The following is a 13,188-nucleotide window of genomic DNA, read 5'->3' on the forward strand; positions in this document are numbered from 1 at the left end:
AACATACATAGCATCTTGACCTTGCTTCAAGGTCAAGGTCGCAGGGGCCATAAATGTTGCCTAAAAAACAGCTATTTTTCACATTTTTCCCATTTTCTCTGAAGTTTTTGAGATTCAATACCTCACCTATATATGATATATAGGGCAAAGTAAGCCCCATCTTTTGATACCAGTTTGGTTTACCTTGCTTCAAGGTCAAGGTCACAGGAGCTCTTCAAAGTTGGATTGTATACATATTTTGAAGTGACCTTGACCCTGAACTATGGAAGATAACTGTTTCAAACTTAAAAATTATGTGGGGCACATGTTATGCTTTCATCATGAGACACATTTGGTCACATATGATCAAGGTCAAGGTCACTTTGACCCTTATGAAATGTGACCAAAATAAGGTGGTGAACCACTAAAAGTGACCATATCTCATGGTAGAAAGAGCCAATAAGCACCATTGTACTTCCTATGTCTTGAATTAACAGCTTTGTGTTGGATGACCTTGACCTTGGGTCAAGGTCACATGTATTTTGGTAGGAAAAATGTGTAAAGCAGTTCTTAGTGTATGATGTCATTGCTAGGTTTAGTTATTTGACCTTGACCCTCATGTAAAGGTCAAGGTCAAGCATGTGAGTCGTATGGGCTTTGCCCTTCTTGTTTAACTTTGTTTTGGTTTCACAATGTGAAGATACTTTTAGGTGTCTTGAACTTGCTACATAGTCTCCTTTTGCAGGTAAACCCATGAAGCTGATCTACTTTGTGTCACCCTATGATTTGTTGGACACGACAACTAATTCTGCACATCCCATGACTGTTGAAGGTATGCTGATTTTTAAAAAAAATTTAATTATGTTCACTCATGAATACTTGCAAGGATGAAAGTGTTCATGAGAAAATCAAGAACTCCTGAATAAAGAAGCTATTTCTTAATACATTACCTCATTTTTAAACCATTTGATCTTGGAGTAAAAGTCGGAGAGCAAATCCTGAGAAGTTAGAGTCAAGTTTTCCTGATTTGGAACATTGTCAATTTTCATCCATGCAGTTGCCGTTTATTATTAAAGACTGTTCAAGTGGAACGTTAGATAGAACTGTAGTAAAATGCGGGCTCTTTGTTAATTTTAAAGAGAGAATAGCAAATAAATATGCACTAAATTCGTATAAAGTGTCTTGTGACTGTGACCCAGGGATCCTATTCGCTGGAAATTTCAGGGATTAAATACAGATAATGAAATCAGCAACCAGTTGTACTTACATACCTGTTGATTTTTTTTTTTATCAATGTCTCTCTGACACAGGTAATGTAACCACTGTATTTTAGACTTGTTCGACTGGTTTGAACTGTCTGTCTGTGGATGCTTTGAGAGTCACTTGGAAAAACAGCTAGTGGGATCAGTGCTATCATGTATATTCTTGTGACTGTGACCGTTTCTTGTATCATTTCAGCAATCACAGAGCATGGACTGGGACGCAGTGTCACTGTATGTCTTGAACCTGGGCCGCCTATAAAACTGCAAACCATGCCTTTGGTTTCCTTCAACAAAACCTCCGATGGGAACTGGTGAGAATCTTAAATGCATTTCTGTCTTAGGTAGTATGATGTCTTGCTGTGTATTTCCACAGAGTGTTAGGATTTTGATCCTACACTGAATTTGAATGATTCAGATACTGAATTTTGTCATGGTGTGTTTGTTTGTTCATATAGAAACGCAGTATTTTACTTTGTAGTAAGTGTATTTGGACTGTTCTGTTGAGAAGGGAGATTACTGTTTTGCCTATAGGAATAAAGTTAATTGTCATGGAGGGTTACTTTAGTCAGTACCTTTTGCCAATTGGTGAAGTTTTTGCGCTTTTAAAGCTCAAGAAATTATTCTTGAGATCCCCCGATTGCACAATTAAGCAGCCTTTTTTCCATACAATTTTAAATTTGGGGATGATGAAATGTTTTTAGGCCAAAAAAAAAAAAAGGTCTGTTTACGGTAACATAGGCCCAAAAAATAGGGTCGGTAGGTCGGGATATTTTTTTTTTCTTTTTTTTTTTCTTTTTTTTCCCAAAAACCATATTTTTACGTTATTTTTTTTTTATTTTTTTTTTTTTCCCAAATGCCAAAAAAAAGTCTAGGGTCGCGCGAAAAAAATAGGGTCGGTCGGGTTACCGTAAACAGCCTATTTTTTTTTTTTTTTGGCCTTAGACGTTGTTTTTTTACGACCTGGTCTCGTGCCAGACAAGAAACATAGTATTTTGTTTATTGTGTTCTAACATGTTTTTGTTTTTATTTTATTTATTTTTTATTTTTTTTATTTTTTATTTAAAAAGACTATTTGTATGTTAACATAAAGTTACTTCAGTGTTAAAAATGTTTAAAGAAAGAAAATAAAAGATGTTGGCTATGACTGATTGTCTCTGTTACAGCTTACCGTCGTTCACGGGCCTGAGTCAGGGCAACAGTGCTCTACTCCCGGCCCACTTTGTGCTGGTCCTGTCGCAGCCTGTTCCCATAGCCTTGTCTCTCATTCACAAGTTTCAAACTATAACAGGTGAGTGGGCCTACTATAGAGTGTCATTCCACATTTATGACTCTCTACCAAGGAATGAGTCGCATGTCACCTTTGCGTGATTTATTTTGTGTGCATTTTCTTAAAAGAGTTTTTTATGCTCTATCCAGTGGTGAAAACCGTTTTAGAAAATAGCGACAACTTTTCGAGATTTAAGCCTGCAACTAAGTTGACCCTCACAGGTCTGCCTACCGTTACGGAATTTCCGTATTTGTCCCGGAAATCAATACATTTTATCAAGTGTTCCGGAAAATACGGATGTTCGAAATGCGTCCCGGAAACTCAAAAAAATTCCAAACACGCTCACAACAGTGAGAGCGAGAGAGATTGCCTGGTGAATGACTTCCGGAAATTGCCGAAGTCACAGCTGAGAAATGACGTAGGCGAGTTCCGACTACATGTATTGCCGAGCAGCTTTTTGTAGCTAATACGCATGCGCGTCAACTTCTTGCAAGAAGAAAAGGTCGAAGTAAAGATGGCGTCAAAAAGGACAGAAAATCTCGCTGTGTGTGAAACCGATAATGACCCTGCGAAAAAAATGAAGCGTCCGCATAAATACATCGAGAAATATACGGAGACATACCGGTGTATCAAGCCAGGAAGTGTCGAAACGAAGGTTTTGTGCACGATTTGTGTTAGTGAATTCGGCTGTAAATCTGGCGGCATTGATGACATTCGACGACATGTGAAAGGCCCGAATCACATCAAGAATAAAGAAACACGCGAAAAGGCAAACACCAATACTAGTAAAATCACTGGATTTTTCCAGAGAGGACCAACTGCTAGTGATGTTTCGAACCACGATATGGACGTGATAAGAGCCGAAACTAAAATGGTGGACCTCGTGCTGGAACTGAATTTGCCGATGGCGACATTTTGAAAATTCGCAAAGGCGTCACTCAAAAATTGCGAAGAGCTTTCAATGTGCGCGAAGCAAAGGGACCGCGATTGCAAAAGAAATGGCAGAGAAAACCTCCGAATATCTCCCGGTGAAGCTCTGGATAGAGTTTACACCAACAAGGAGCTCAAAGACATGAAGAGTGCCTATTACAGGTCCCTTCAGGCCAGCTCCAAATGAATGCAGTGACACCACCAAACCTTGTACAAAATGTAAATATTGTAAGTTTGAATTTCATTTTTTCAGTGACATTTACAGTGACAATGTTCAAGTTTGGCAAGATGATTTGAAGGCAATGTTAGGGTAAAATGACACCAGATTCCACCAATTGTGTCCTTTTGGCCAAAAAAAAATTCCCGGGGGGGCATGCCCCCGGACCCCCCTAGCCAGCTCGCTTGCGCTTCGCGCAACCTCGACTGTTGCGCTTCGCGCAAAATCGACTTCTTTTAATCTTCAACAGAACTTTGTCCCTGAAGCTTCACTTGGAGGGTATGCAGACCTGCCCTCACACTGATAGCTGACACCACCACACACACACACAGGCCTAGCGCGGCTCTGCGCTAGGTGACATCCGACTCATTCCGTGGTGGAGGGTCACATTTGTGGTTTAGTATTTTGTTTCTGTGCTTCGCGGTTCCTGAATATAATATGAATAAACTTTGATTGAAAAGAGACCTCTGTTTTCACAACATGAATACAACTGACGTGATTGGTGATTTGCTTGTTTGTTCATGGGCTGAAACTCCCACGGCTTTTACGTGTATGACCATTTTTACCCCGCCATTTAGGCAGCCATACGCCGCTTTCGGAGGAAGCATGCTGGGTATTTTTGTGTTTTTATAACCCACCGAACTCTGACATGGATTACAGGATCTTTTTCGTGCGCACTTGGTCTTGTGCTTGCGTGTACACACGGGGGTGTTCGGACACCGAGGGGAGTCTGCACACAAAGTTGACTCTGAGAAATAAATCTCTCACCGAACGTGGGGACGAACTCACGCTGACAGCGGCCAACTGGATACAAATCCAGCGCGCTACCGACTGAGCTACATCCCCGCCCTACTGACGTGATGAAACTGAAAGTAATTAAACGTGTCTGGACAAACTTACAATGTCAATTGGGTGGGGTTTTTTCTCCTTTTTTCCCCTCCTTTTTATAGAGTGAGAAATCTGAGTAATAATGAACCTTTCGTCCATCAAAATATGAGTGAGATCAGCGGTAGTTTACTGGCTCCTGTAGTAGAGAGGTTTTAACTTGATACTGTGTGTGGTGGAGCAGAAGGTCTGTGCTTACTTTAATAATGTGTGTTTATTTGTTCATAGATTTGTGATTACTTTTCATGTGTGTTATTAGAGCATGAGATAGATGTGTGCTCACCTTCATGTGTGTTATTAGAGCATAAGATAGATGTGTGCTCACCTTGCAGGCCTGGACACTGCCAAAGAGATGGGCACCCAGCCCCTCCTCTCCCTCATCCTGGACTCCAACTCTGGCGGCAAGATGAGGAAAGACCAGCAGCTTTATGTGGCAAGTGGCGCTTCTTATGCATGTCATCTGTATACATACAACAGACTTTATCTCTGGCCATATGATAGCCTTTATACTGACTTTACGGCCATGTGATAGCCTTTATACTGACTTTACGGCCATGTGATAGCCTCTATATTGACTTTACGGCCACATGATAGCTTTTATACTGACTTTACGGCCATATGATAGCCTTTATACTGACTTTACGGCCATATGATAGCCTTTATACTGACTTTACGGCCATATGATAGCCTTTATGCTGACTTTACGGCCATGTGATAGCCTTTATGCTGACTTTACGGCCATGTGATAGCCTTTATGCTGACTTTACGGCCATGTGGTAGCCTTCATGCTGACTTTACGGCCATGTGATAGCCTTCATGCTGACTTTACGGCCATGTGATAGCCTTTATGCTGACTTTACGGCAATGTGATAGCCTTTATGCTGACTTTACGGCCATACGATAGCCTTTATGCTGACTTTACGGCCATATGGTAGCCTTTATACTGACTTTACGGCCATATGATAGCCTTTATACTGACTCTACGGCCATATGATAGCCTTTATACTGACTTTACGGCCATGTGATAGCCTTTATACTGACTTTACGGCCATATGATAGCCTTTATGCTGACTTTACGGCCATATGATAGCCTTTAGACTGACTTTACGGCCATATGATCGCCTATATACTGACTTTACAGCCATATGATAGCCTTTATACTGACTTTACGGCCATATGATAGCCTTTATACTGACTTTACGGCCATATGATAGCCTTTATACTGACTTTACAGTCTAACCCTCCTTTGAGGACCCCCAAAATCTCAGCAGATCAGGTTTTTAAAGTGTGGGAGTCTTCGAGGGTGAAATTTATAGATGCTATTAAAAAAATAAAAATAAATATGGGGAGGGAGAAAGGTCCATTGTATTGCTAAAAAGCTGAATTTGTTATGTCTGCTTGACCCGAACTGCCTTTTGTTCATGTTCTCCATCCTACCTGTGCAGACGTTACCAGGCCAGAATCAGTTGTACTTTATCAAACTGCCTTTAGTTCATGTTCTTCATCTTACCTGTGCAGACGTTACCAGGCCAGAATCAGTTGTGGGTTAACTGCCTTTTGTTCATGTTCTCCATCCTACCTGTGCAGACGTTACCAGGCCAGAATCAGTTGTACTTTATCAACGGCGTGTCAGGGGGTCCACTTAACGAGCCAGGTGTGATATTGTCTCGAATTCCCTTCAGCCACCCGACCCACGTTCCCAAGATTCTCAGCCTTCTCCGGCAGCAGCTGCTCTTCAACTCCATCCTCACCAGCTGCGTGCGGCCCTCCGCCAAGAAAGGTACGTTGGAGGAGAACTTGGATAAGGATAAGATTCATATAGTTCTGTGAGGTTAACCTCATGTACATTCGGACTGCTTTCTCCCTGGGGAAAGCGAGCTGCCATACAGTATACGGGGCTACCCATTTGTTAGTGTTTTTTCCTGCATGCGCGTATTCATGTTTCCCTGAGACTTTCGCTGTGAACTTGGGTACTTTATCGTGGGCATGCGTGCACACTGGGGTGTTTGGACACCGAGGAGAGTGCACAAATTTGACTCTGGGAAAATAAATCCCTCGCCGAACGTGGGAATCGAACCCACGCCGATAGCGACAACAGGTTTTGAAGTCAGCACCGCTACCGACTGAGCTATTTTCCCGCCCTTGTTTAGCAGTGTTATTCCCAGACACAGAGTTCAGTTGCAACTGGCTTCTAAATATATAGATATCGGTCAAAATGTCGTGGCCGCATAAAAATGGTTGTGTCAGAAGACATTCTGCGTGTCAGAGCTAACGGACATTCCACCGTCCTGGGGTTAGATCAATGAGTCGTATGAAAAAAGTATGCGTAAACGCCCGAAGACCGAGGTCTAGGAACAACACTAGTTTAGTCTTATGTTTCTGTATCAGTAACAGTGATATCATTTCATTATTGCATTTATTTTAGTTGTTGGCGGGTAAGGTGTACCGCTGTTTTGCCTCGTGGATTGTTTATTTGTGATTAAAAAGACAAAGAGGAAGGGATTTTACATGATGGGTGTATGTTAGTGAGTGAATATGTTTGCGTGTGTGTGTGTGTGTGTGTCTGTGTGTGTGTGTGTGTGTGTGTGTGTGTGTGTGTGCAAGCATATATACGCTCAAACAGAATGATACATGATGTTCAGAAAGAAAGTTATCTTTTCAAAATTATTTGAACGTCATTCAGTATGAATGGAATTTTTGTCAGTGTCTGCCATAAGTTCTGTGCATTGCTTTTAAACTGTGAATTACTTTCACTCTTTGTAGTTAGAGATACTACAAAAACATACATAATGTTCGAGATGACATTGATAATCTGACACACTTTCCCTGTGTGTTTTTTCAGATCCCACAACAAACTTGGTGTTTGAGATGACGGTGATATCTCTGACGCAGATGATGATTGTCTTTGAGCACCCAGCGTGTGACACCATAGTGACAGGTTTGTGTTTGTTGTTGCAATTTGAAAAAAACTGCATATTACTTTATTAGAGTTTTGTGTAACAAATAAAGTGACCAGTAGTCTAATAGGCTGATGTCGGGTACTGCAGTGGAACCTGCCTGTCATGAACACCACCCCCACCACCCCCCTCCCACCGCTACCCCCACCCCTAGGGTTAGCCGAGGCAACAAGAAATGGAAATAATCCGGTCGTCGCCGTTTGCAGACATTTGCCGCACTTACTGATGCCATTTTTTGACTCGCATGCGAAGCAAAAGTGAGTCTATGTACTCACCCAAGTCGTCCGTCCGTCCGGCCGGCCGGCCGGACGTCCAGACGTCCGGCCGTCCGGAAAACTTTAACGTTGGATATTTCTTGGACACTATTCAGTCTATCAGTACCAAATTTGGCAAGATGGTGTATGATGACAAGGCCCCAAAAAACATACATAGCATCTTGACCTTGCTTCAAGGTCAAGGTCGCAGGGGCCATAAATGTTGTCTAAAAAACAGCTATTTTTCACATTTTTCCCATTTTCTCTGAAGTTTTTGAGATTCAATACCTCACCTATATATGATATATAGGGCAAAGTAAGCCCCATCTTTTGATACCAGTTTGGTTTACCTTGCTTCAAGGTCACAGGAGCTCTTCAAAGTTGGATTGTATACATATTTTGAAGTGACCTTGACCCTGAACTATGGAAGATAACTGTTTCAAACTTAAAAATTATGTGGGGCACATGTTATGCTTTCATCATGAGACACATTTGGTCACATATGATCAAGGTCAAGGTCACTTTGACCCTTATGAAATGTGACCAAAATAAGGTAGTGAACCACTAAAAGTGACCATATCTCATGGTAGAAAGAGCCAATAAGCACCATTGTACTTCCTATGTCTTGAATTAACAGCTTTGTGTTGCATGACCTTGGATGACCTTGACCTTGGGTCAAGGTCATGTATTTTGGTAGGAAAAATGTGTAAAGCAGTTCTTAGTGTATGATGTCATTGCTAGGTTTAGTTATTTGACCTTGACCCTGAAGGTCAAGGTCATGTCAAGGTCAAGCATGTGAGTCGTATGGGCTTTGCCCTTCTTGTTTCCCATTGCGAAAGCGACAGTGTTAAAATGATTGCTTCTGTCACACAATTCAATGGCTTAGTTTTAACAGAAAGAAGAAAAACAAGTCGCGTAAGGCGAAATTACTACATTTAGTCAAGCTGTGGAACTCACAGAATGAAACTGAACGCACTGCATTTTTTCACAATGACCGTAGTCCGCCGCTTGTGCATAACGGAGTGAAACTGACGAGCCTGTTCAGCGCGGTAGTGGTTTCACTGTGCTGCATAGCACGCTTTTCTGTACCTCTCTTCGTTTTAACTTTCTGAGCGTGTTTTTAATCCAAACATATCATATCTATATGTTTTTGGAATCAGGAACCGACAAGGAATAAGATGAAATTGTTTTTAAATCGATTTCGGAAATTTAATTTTGATCATAATTTTTATATTTTTAATTTTCAGAGCTTGTTTTTAATCCAATTATAACATATTTATATGTTTTTGGAATCAGGAAATGATGTAGAATAAGATAAACGTAAATTTGGATCGTTTTATATAAAAAAAAATGTATTACAATTTTCAGATTTTTAATGACCAAAGTCATTAACCCCTTGACTGCCTTATGACGGGTAAACCCGTCATGCGCTTGTGCAGCTGCAGCATTAGGACGGGTTTACCCGTCTTCTCCGTTCGGGAATTTTCCAGAAATGCTACGTCACTGCTGACACACAAATAGCAGCCTATGGCTTGGAAGGATACCTCATTCTCATGAATAAACATAAATGGTGACGAGGTTTTGCGTCTGAAGGCTATTTTCGGCCTTGGCGACAGGGTAGGGGAGAGAAATCTCGACTCGTCAAAATGGCTAACGGTGACAGTCGACCGGGCCCTAGTAGAGAAAAACAAAGCCGGACTGATTCTACAGGCGGTGCAAATGATTATGGATACTGACAGGGGAAGGGGGAGATCTTCTTTCGGACGATTCGTTGCAAACAGGTAGATGACAATGATTATAATCCTTTCTTGGAGCAAGCAAAACAGCCACCTGTGTTTGATCCACAGGCACCGGAAGATGCGCCGGACTGATTTTTCCAAAGTTCATATTTAAACATCATTATAAGCCAAACTAATTATTATTTCCATGATTAGACACTAAAAACAGATTCTTGGTTCAATTTCCTTTAAAAATAACATAGGTTTTACTTACCTACGTACTGCCAGTTTGGAGCAAGAATTTTTTGTGAATTATTACACCCCGAACTCCAATATTCCCTGGCAGTCAGGAATGCACATACGCAAGTTTTGATTGGCAGCGAAAGGGTTAATTAATTTTTAAGCCACCAAGCTGAAATGCAATACCGAAGTCCGACCTTCGTCGAAGATTGCTTTACAAAAATTTCAATCGATTTGATTGAAAAATGAGGGTGTGACCGTGCCGCCTCAACTTTTACAAAAAGCCGGATATGACGTCATCAAAAATATTTATCGAAAAAAAGAAAGAAAAAAACGTCCGGGGATATCATTCCCAGGAACTCTCATGTCAAATTTCATAAAGATCGGTCCAGTAGTTTGGTCTGAATCGCTCTACACACACACACGCACAGACAGACACACACACACACACACACACACACACACACACACACACACACACACACACACACACACACACACACACACACCACGACCCTCGTCTCGATTCCCCCTCTATGTTAAAACATTTAGTCAAAACTTGACTAAATGTAAAAAGCAAATGGAACAAGAGATGGTAGAAGAAAAAGCCAGTGATGAGGGATATTGCCATGATTTAGATGGTAGAAGAAAAAGCCAGTGATGAGGGATATTGCCATGATTTAGATGGTAGAAGAAAAAGCCAGTGATGAGGGATATTGCCATGATTTTTGTCATTGGTTTCTTACCAATGTGTTTTGATGATTTCAGTGGACATTGACATGTCTGACATCACCAGCCTGAAGTGCTCTCTGCAGTGCAGTAACACAGAGCACAGCATCTGTTCCGACGACTTTGCTTCACGAGTCCTGCAGAGGTGGGTGTTGTGTCACTCCTTGTTTTTATTCTACTTTTCATTTACTCTTATTATCCCAATGCTGGGAAATTTAGGTAGCTTCCTCCCAGTGGAAAGCTAGCAGCAACAGGTAGCTTCCTCCCAGTGGAAAGCTAGCAGCAACAGGTAGCTTCCTCCCAGTGGAAAGCTAGCAGCAACAGGTAGCTTCCTCCCAGTGGAAAGCTAGCAGCAACAGGTAGCTTCCTCCCAGTGGAAAGCTAGCAGCAACAGGTAGCTTCCTCCCAGTGGAAAGCTAGCAGCAACAGGTAGCTTCCTCCCAGTGGAAAGCTAGCAGCAACAGGTAGCTTCCTCCCAGTGGAAAGCAAGCAGCAACAGGTAGCTTCCTCCCAGTGGAAAGCTAGCAGCAACAGGTAGCTTCCTCCCAGTGGAAAGCTAGCAGCTGTGTGTGTGTGTGTGTTTAGATGTAATCTGCCACCTACCCCCCGCGGGTTAGGGGGAGTCCCATATTGGTTGGGACGAGAAAGAATTTACCCGATGCTACCCAGCATGTCGTAAGAGGCGACTAACGGTTCTGTTTCTCCTTTTACCCTTGTTAAGTGTTTCTTGTATAGAATATAGTCAATGTTTGTAAAGATTTTAGTCAAGCAGTATGTAAGAAATGTTAAGTCCTTTGTACTGGAAACTTGCATTCTCCCAGTAAGGTCATATATTGTACTACGTTGCAAGCCCCTGGAGCAATTTTTTGATTAGTGCTTTTGTGAACAAGAAACAATTAACAAGTGGCTCTATCCCATCTCCCCCCTTTCCCCTATCCCATCTCCCCCCTTTCCCCGTCGCGATATAACCTTGAATGGTTGAAAACGACGTTAAACACCAAATAAAGAAAGAAAGAATCTGCCACCTGCACTTATGGCAGAATGATCGAGGTCTTTTACGTGCCACTGTGGTGACACGGAGGTGGGACAGTCTCTCAGTCTGCACATAAAGTTGACCAGTGTCCATCCCTGCCTGGATTTGAACCCTTGACCTGAGGATTACAAGGCCAGCACTCTACCAAGTGAGCTACCCTGGTCCCCATTGTACACTGATTCCTGCAACTCCTTTGCTACCTGCATGCCCTGTGGTAAACTTAACTGCTTTTCCACTTGCTCTGAATAGCAGAACATTGGTCTAAGTACAGTGGAACCCCCCATTTAAGACTCCCTCCCTGTTAGGACCTTGTTTTCTTAGATATTTGGAAGTCTTAGATGGGGGGTACCATCGTACATGAAAAACTCACTCACTTGTGTGCAGGAAAATCTGGTTATGTTTGGCTGAAATTGCTTTGGGTAGACTGGGTAGATGCCTTAGTAATGCCTAGAAGAGCACAGTTTTGTAGGAATTGATCAATCCATAAAGACAAGGATTGAACCATATGTCAATCTTAGACTTTTACGTGTTTCTTAGTTCTCCTGGCACACTGGGTATCTTAGTATTGCAAAGAAGTGCATTGTTGTATGCAGACAGATAATGTACAGGTGCCTGTTGCTTCCGATCTTGATGCGGTCGCTGGTCAATCCAGACATTTTCATGTTTCCTAGTTCTGGAACAATGGGTATTTTTGTATTGTTTGAATTGTTGTATACAGACAGACATTGTGCGTGTGCAGGTGCCTGTCGCTGCCGATCTTGATGCGGTCGTTGGTGCTGCAAGGCCAGGTCCAGCTGGAGAAACTGATGGCGGAAGCCAGGGCGCAGGCGGAGGAGCAGGCCAAGCGGGCCCGCGAGATGGCGCTCTTCGCCGCCGCACAGGCCCGACAGCAGCAGCAAGCCCGACTGGCGCCCACCGTCCCCACCAAAGGTCGTCCGCCCCCGCCTCAACCTCCGCCTCCACACCTCACCCCCTCCTACCCTCCCACGCCCAGCCCCATCACCTCCAACCCTCCATCCGTGGGGGCCATGGGTGGGGTGGACCTGCTGGGCAGCTCTCCACCCGGCTACCCCCAGATGGACAGCCAGGACAAGCAGAACAATCCGCTGCTGGTCACCCTGCTGGACGGCGAGCGTGTTCTCACTGCCAGTCCCGGGGCAGCAGCAGCAGCGGCCCAGGGTCAGGGCGGTACCATGCCCATCACCGAGAGCCCCATGCTGTCCAGGCTTCTGGACGACAACATCTCTGTGGCAACCAGCATCACCCCCATCATCACCCCTTCCTCCGGTCAAGCCCCTCCCAAGCCCAAGGGCACCAAGGGACGCAAGCGCCGCTCGCAGTCGGACATGGCAGCAGGACGCAGCCCCAAGCGGCTGATAAGCGACAGCGACAACAGTGAGCGCTACGGCTCCTTGGACCTCGAGTCCTCTTCCAGCCCCTTCGAGTCCAGTCTCGGTAAGATTCCTACACATTTTTCTTACACTTTACTGGGATGCTTGCACTAAGACAGTTACCAAAGCAGAATGGTTTATTGTAATATGTGTACATACCAGTAGATGGAGAAACACATGTCAGTATGCATAAGAAAGAACAAAAAACTCCCCACTAAAAACTAAAAAGATGACTGTGCTAGTGGTAGTCTTTACTGTATGCTTCAAAGATTTTGTTATTTTGTGCTCAATACATTAAGCATATGTATTAAAAAGCAGACAGTCTG

General features: G+C 43.1%; 1 protein-coding gene and 1 long non-coding RNA gene across 5 annotated transcripts in view; one reads left to right on the forward strand and one right to left on the reverse strand.

Moving 5' to 3' along the window:
- The window catches only part of LOC138983230 (mediator of RNA polymerase II transcription subunit 1-like), a 43,290-nt gene that overhangs the window by 14,051 nt on the left and 16,051 nt on the right, over positions 1–13,188 (forward strand). For all 4 annotated transcript variants that reach the window (XR_011461046.1, XR_011461045.1, XM_070356646.1 and 1 more), the window contains exons 9-16: positions 725–811; positions 1,438–1,552; positions 2,405–2,529; positions 4,873–4,973; positions 6,128–6,320; positions 7,383–7,478; positions 10,478–10,583; positions 12,211–12,926. Coding sequence is in view for 2 of the 4 variants with exons in the window: in XM_070356646.1 (XP_070212747.1) it covers positions 725–811; positions 1,438–1,552; positions 2,405–2,529; positions 4,873–4,973; positions 6,128–6,320; positions 7,383–7,478; positions 10,478–10,583; positions 12,211–12,926 (1,539 nt within the window). In the remaining 2 variants the exon portion in view is untranslated. The remainder of the gene's footprint in view (positions 1–724; positions 812–1,437; positions 1,553–2,404; positions 2,530–4,872; positions 4,974–6,127; positions 6,321–7,382; positions 7,479–10,477; positions 10,584–12,210; positions 12,927–13,188) is intronic.
- LOC138983261 (uncharacterized) lies at positions 421–8,572 on the reverse strand. The gene is made up of 2 exons (XR_011461056.1): positions 8,421–8,572; positions 421–492 (listed from the first exon to the last, which is right to left on the reverse strand). It is a non-coding gene; the product is annotated as an uncharacterized lncRNA (long non-coding RNA).

This window comes from Littorina saxatilis, linkage group LG12, assembly GCF_037325665.1.
Source record: "Littorina saxatilis isolate snail1 linkage group LG12, US_GU_Lsax_2.0, whole genome shotgun sequence".
Lineage (NCBI taxonomy): Eukaryota > Metazoa > Mollusca > Gastropoda > Littorinimorpha > Littorinidae > Littorina > Littorina saxatilis.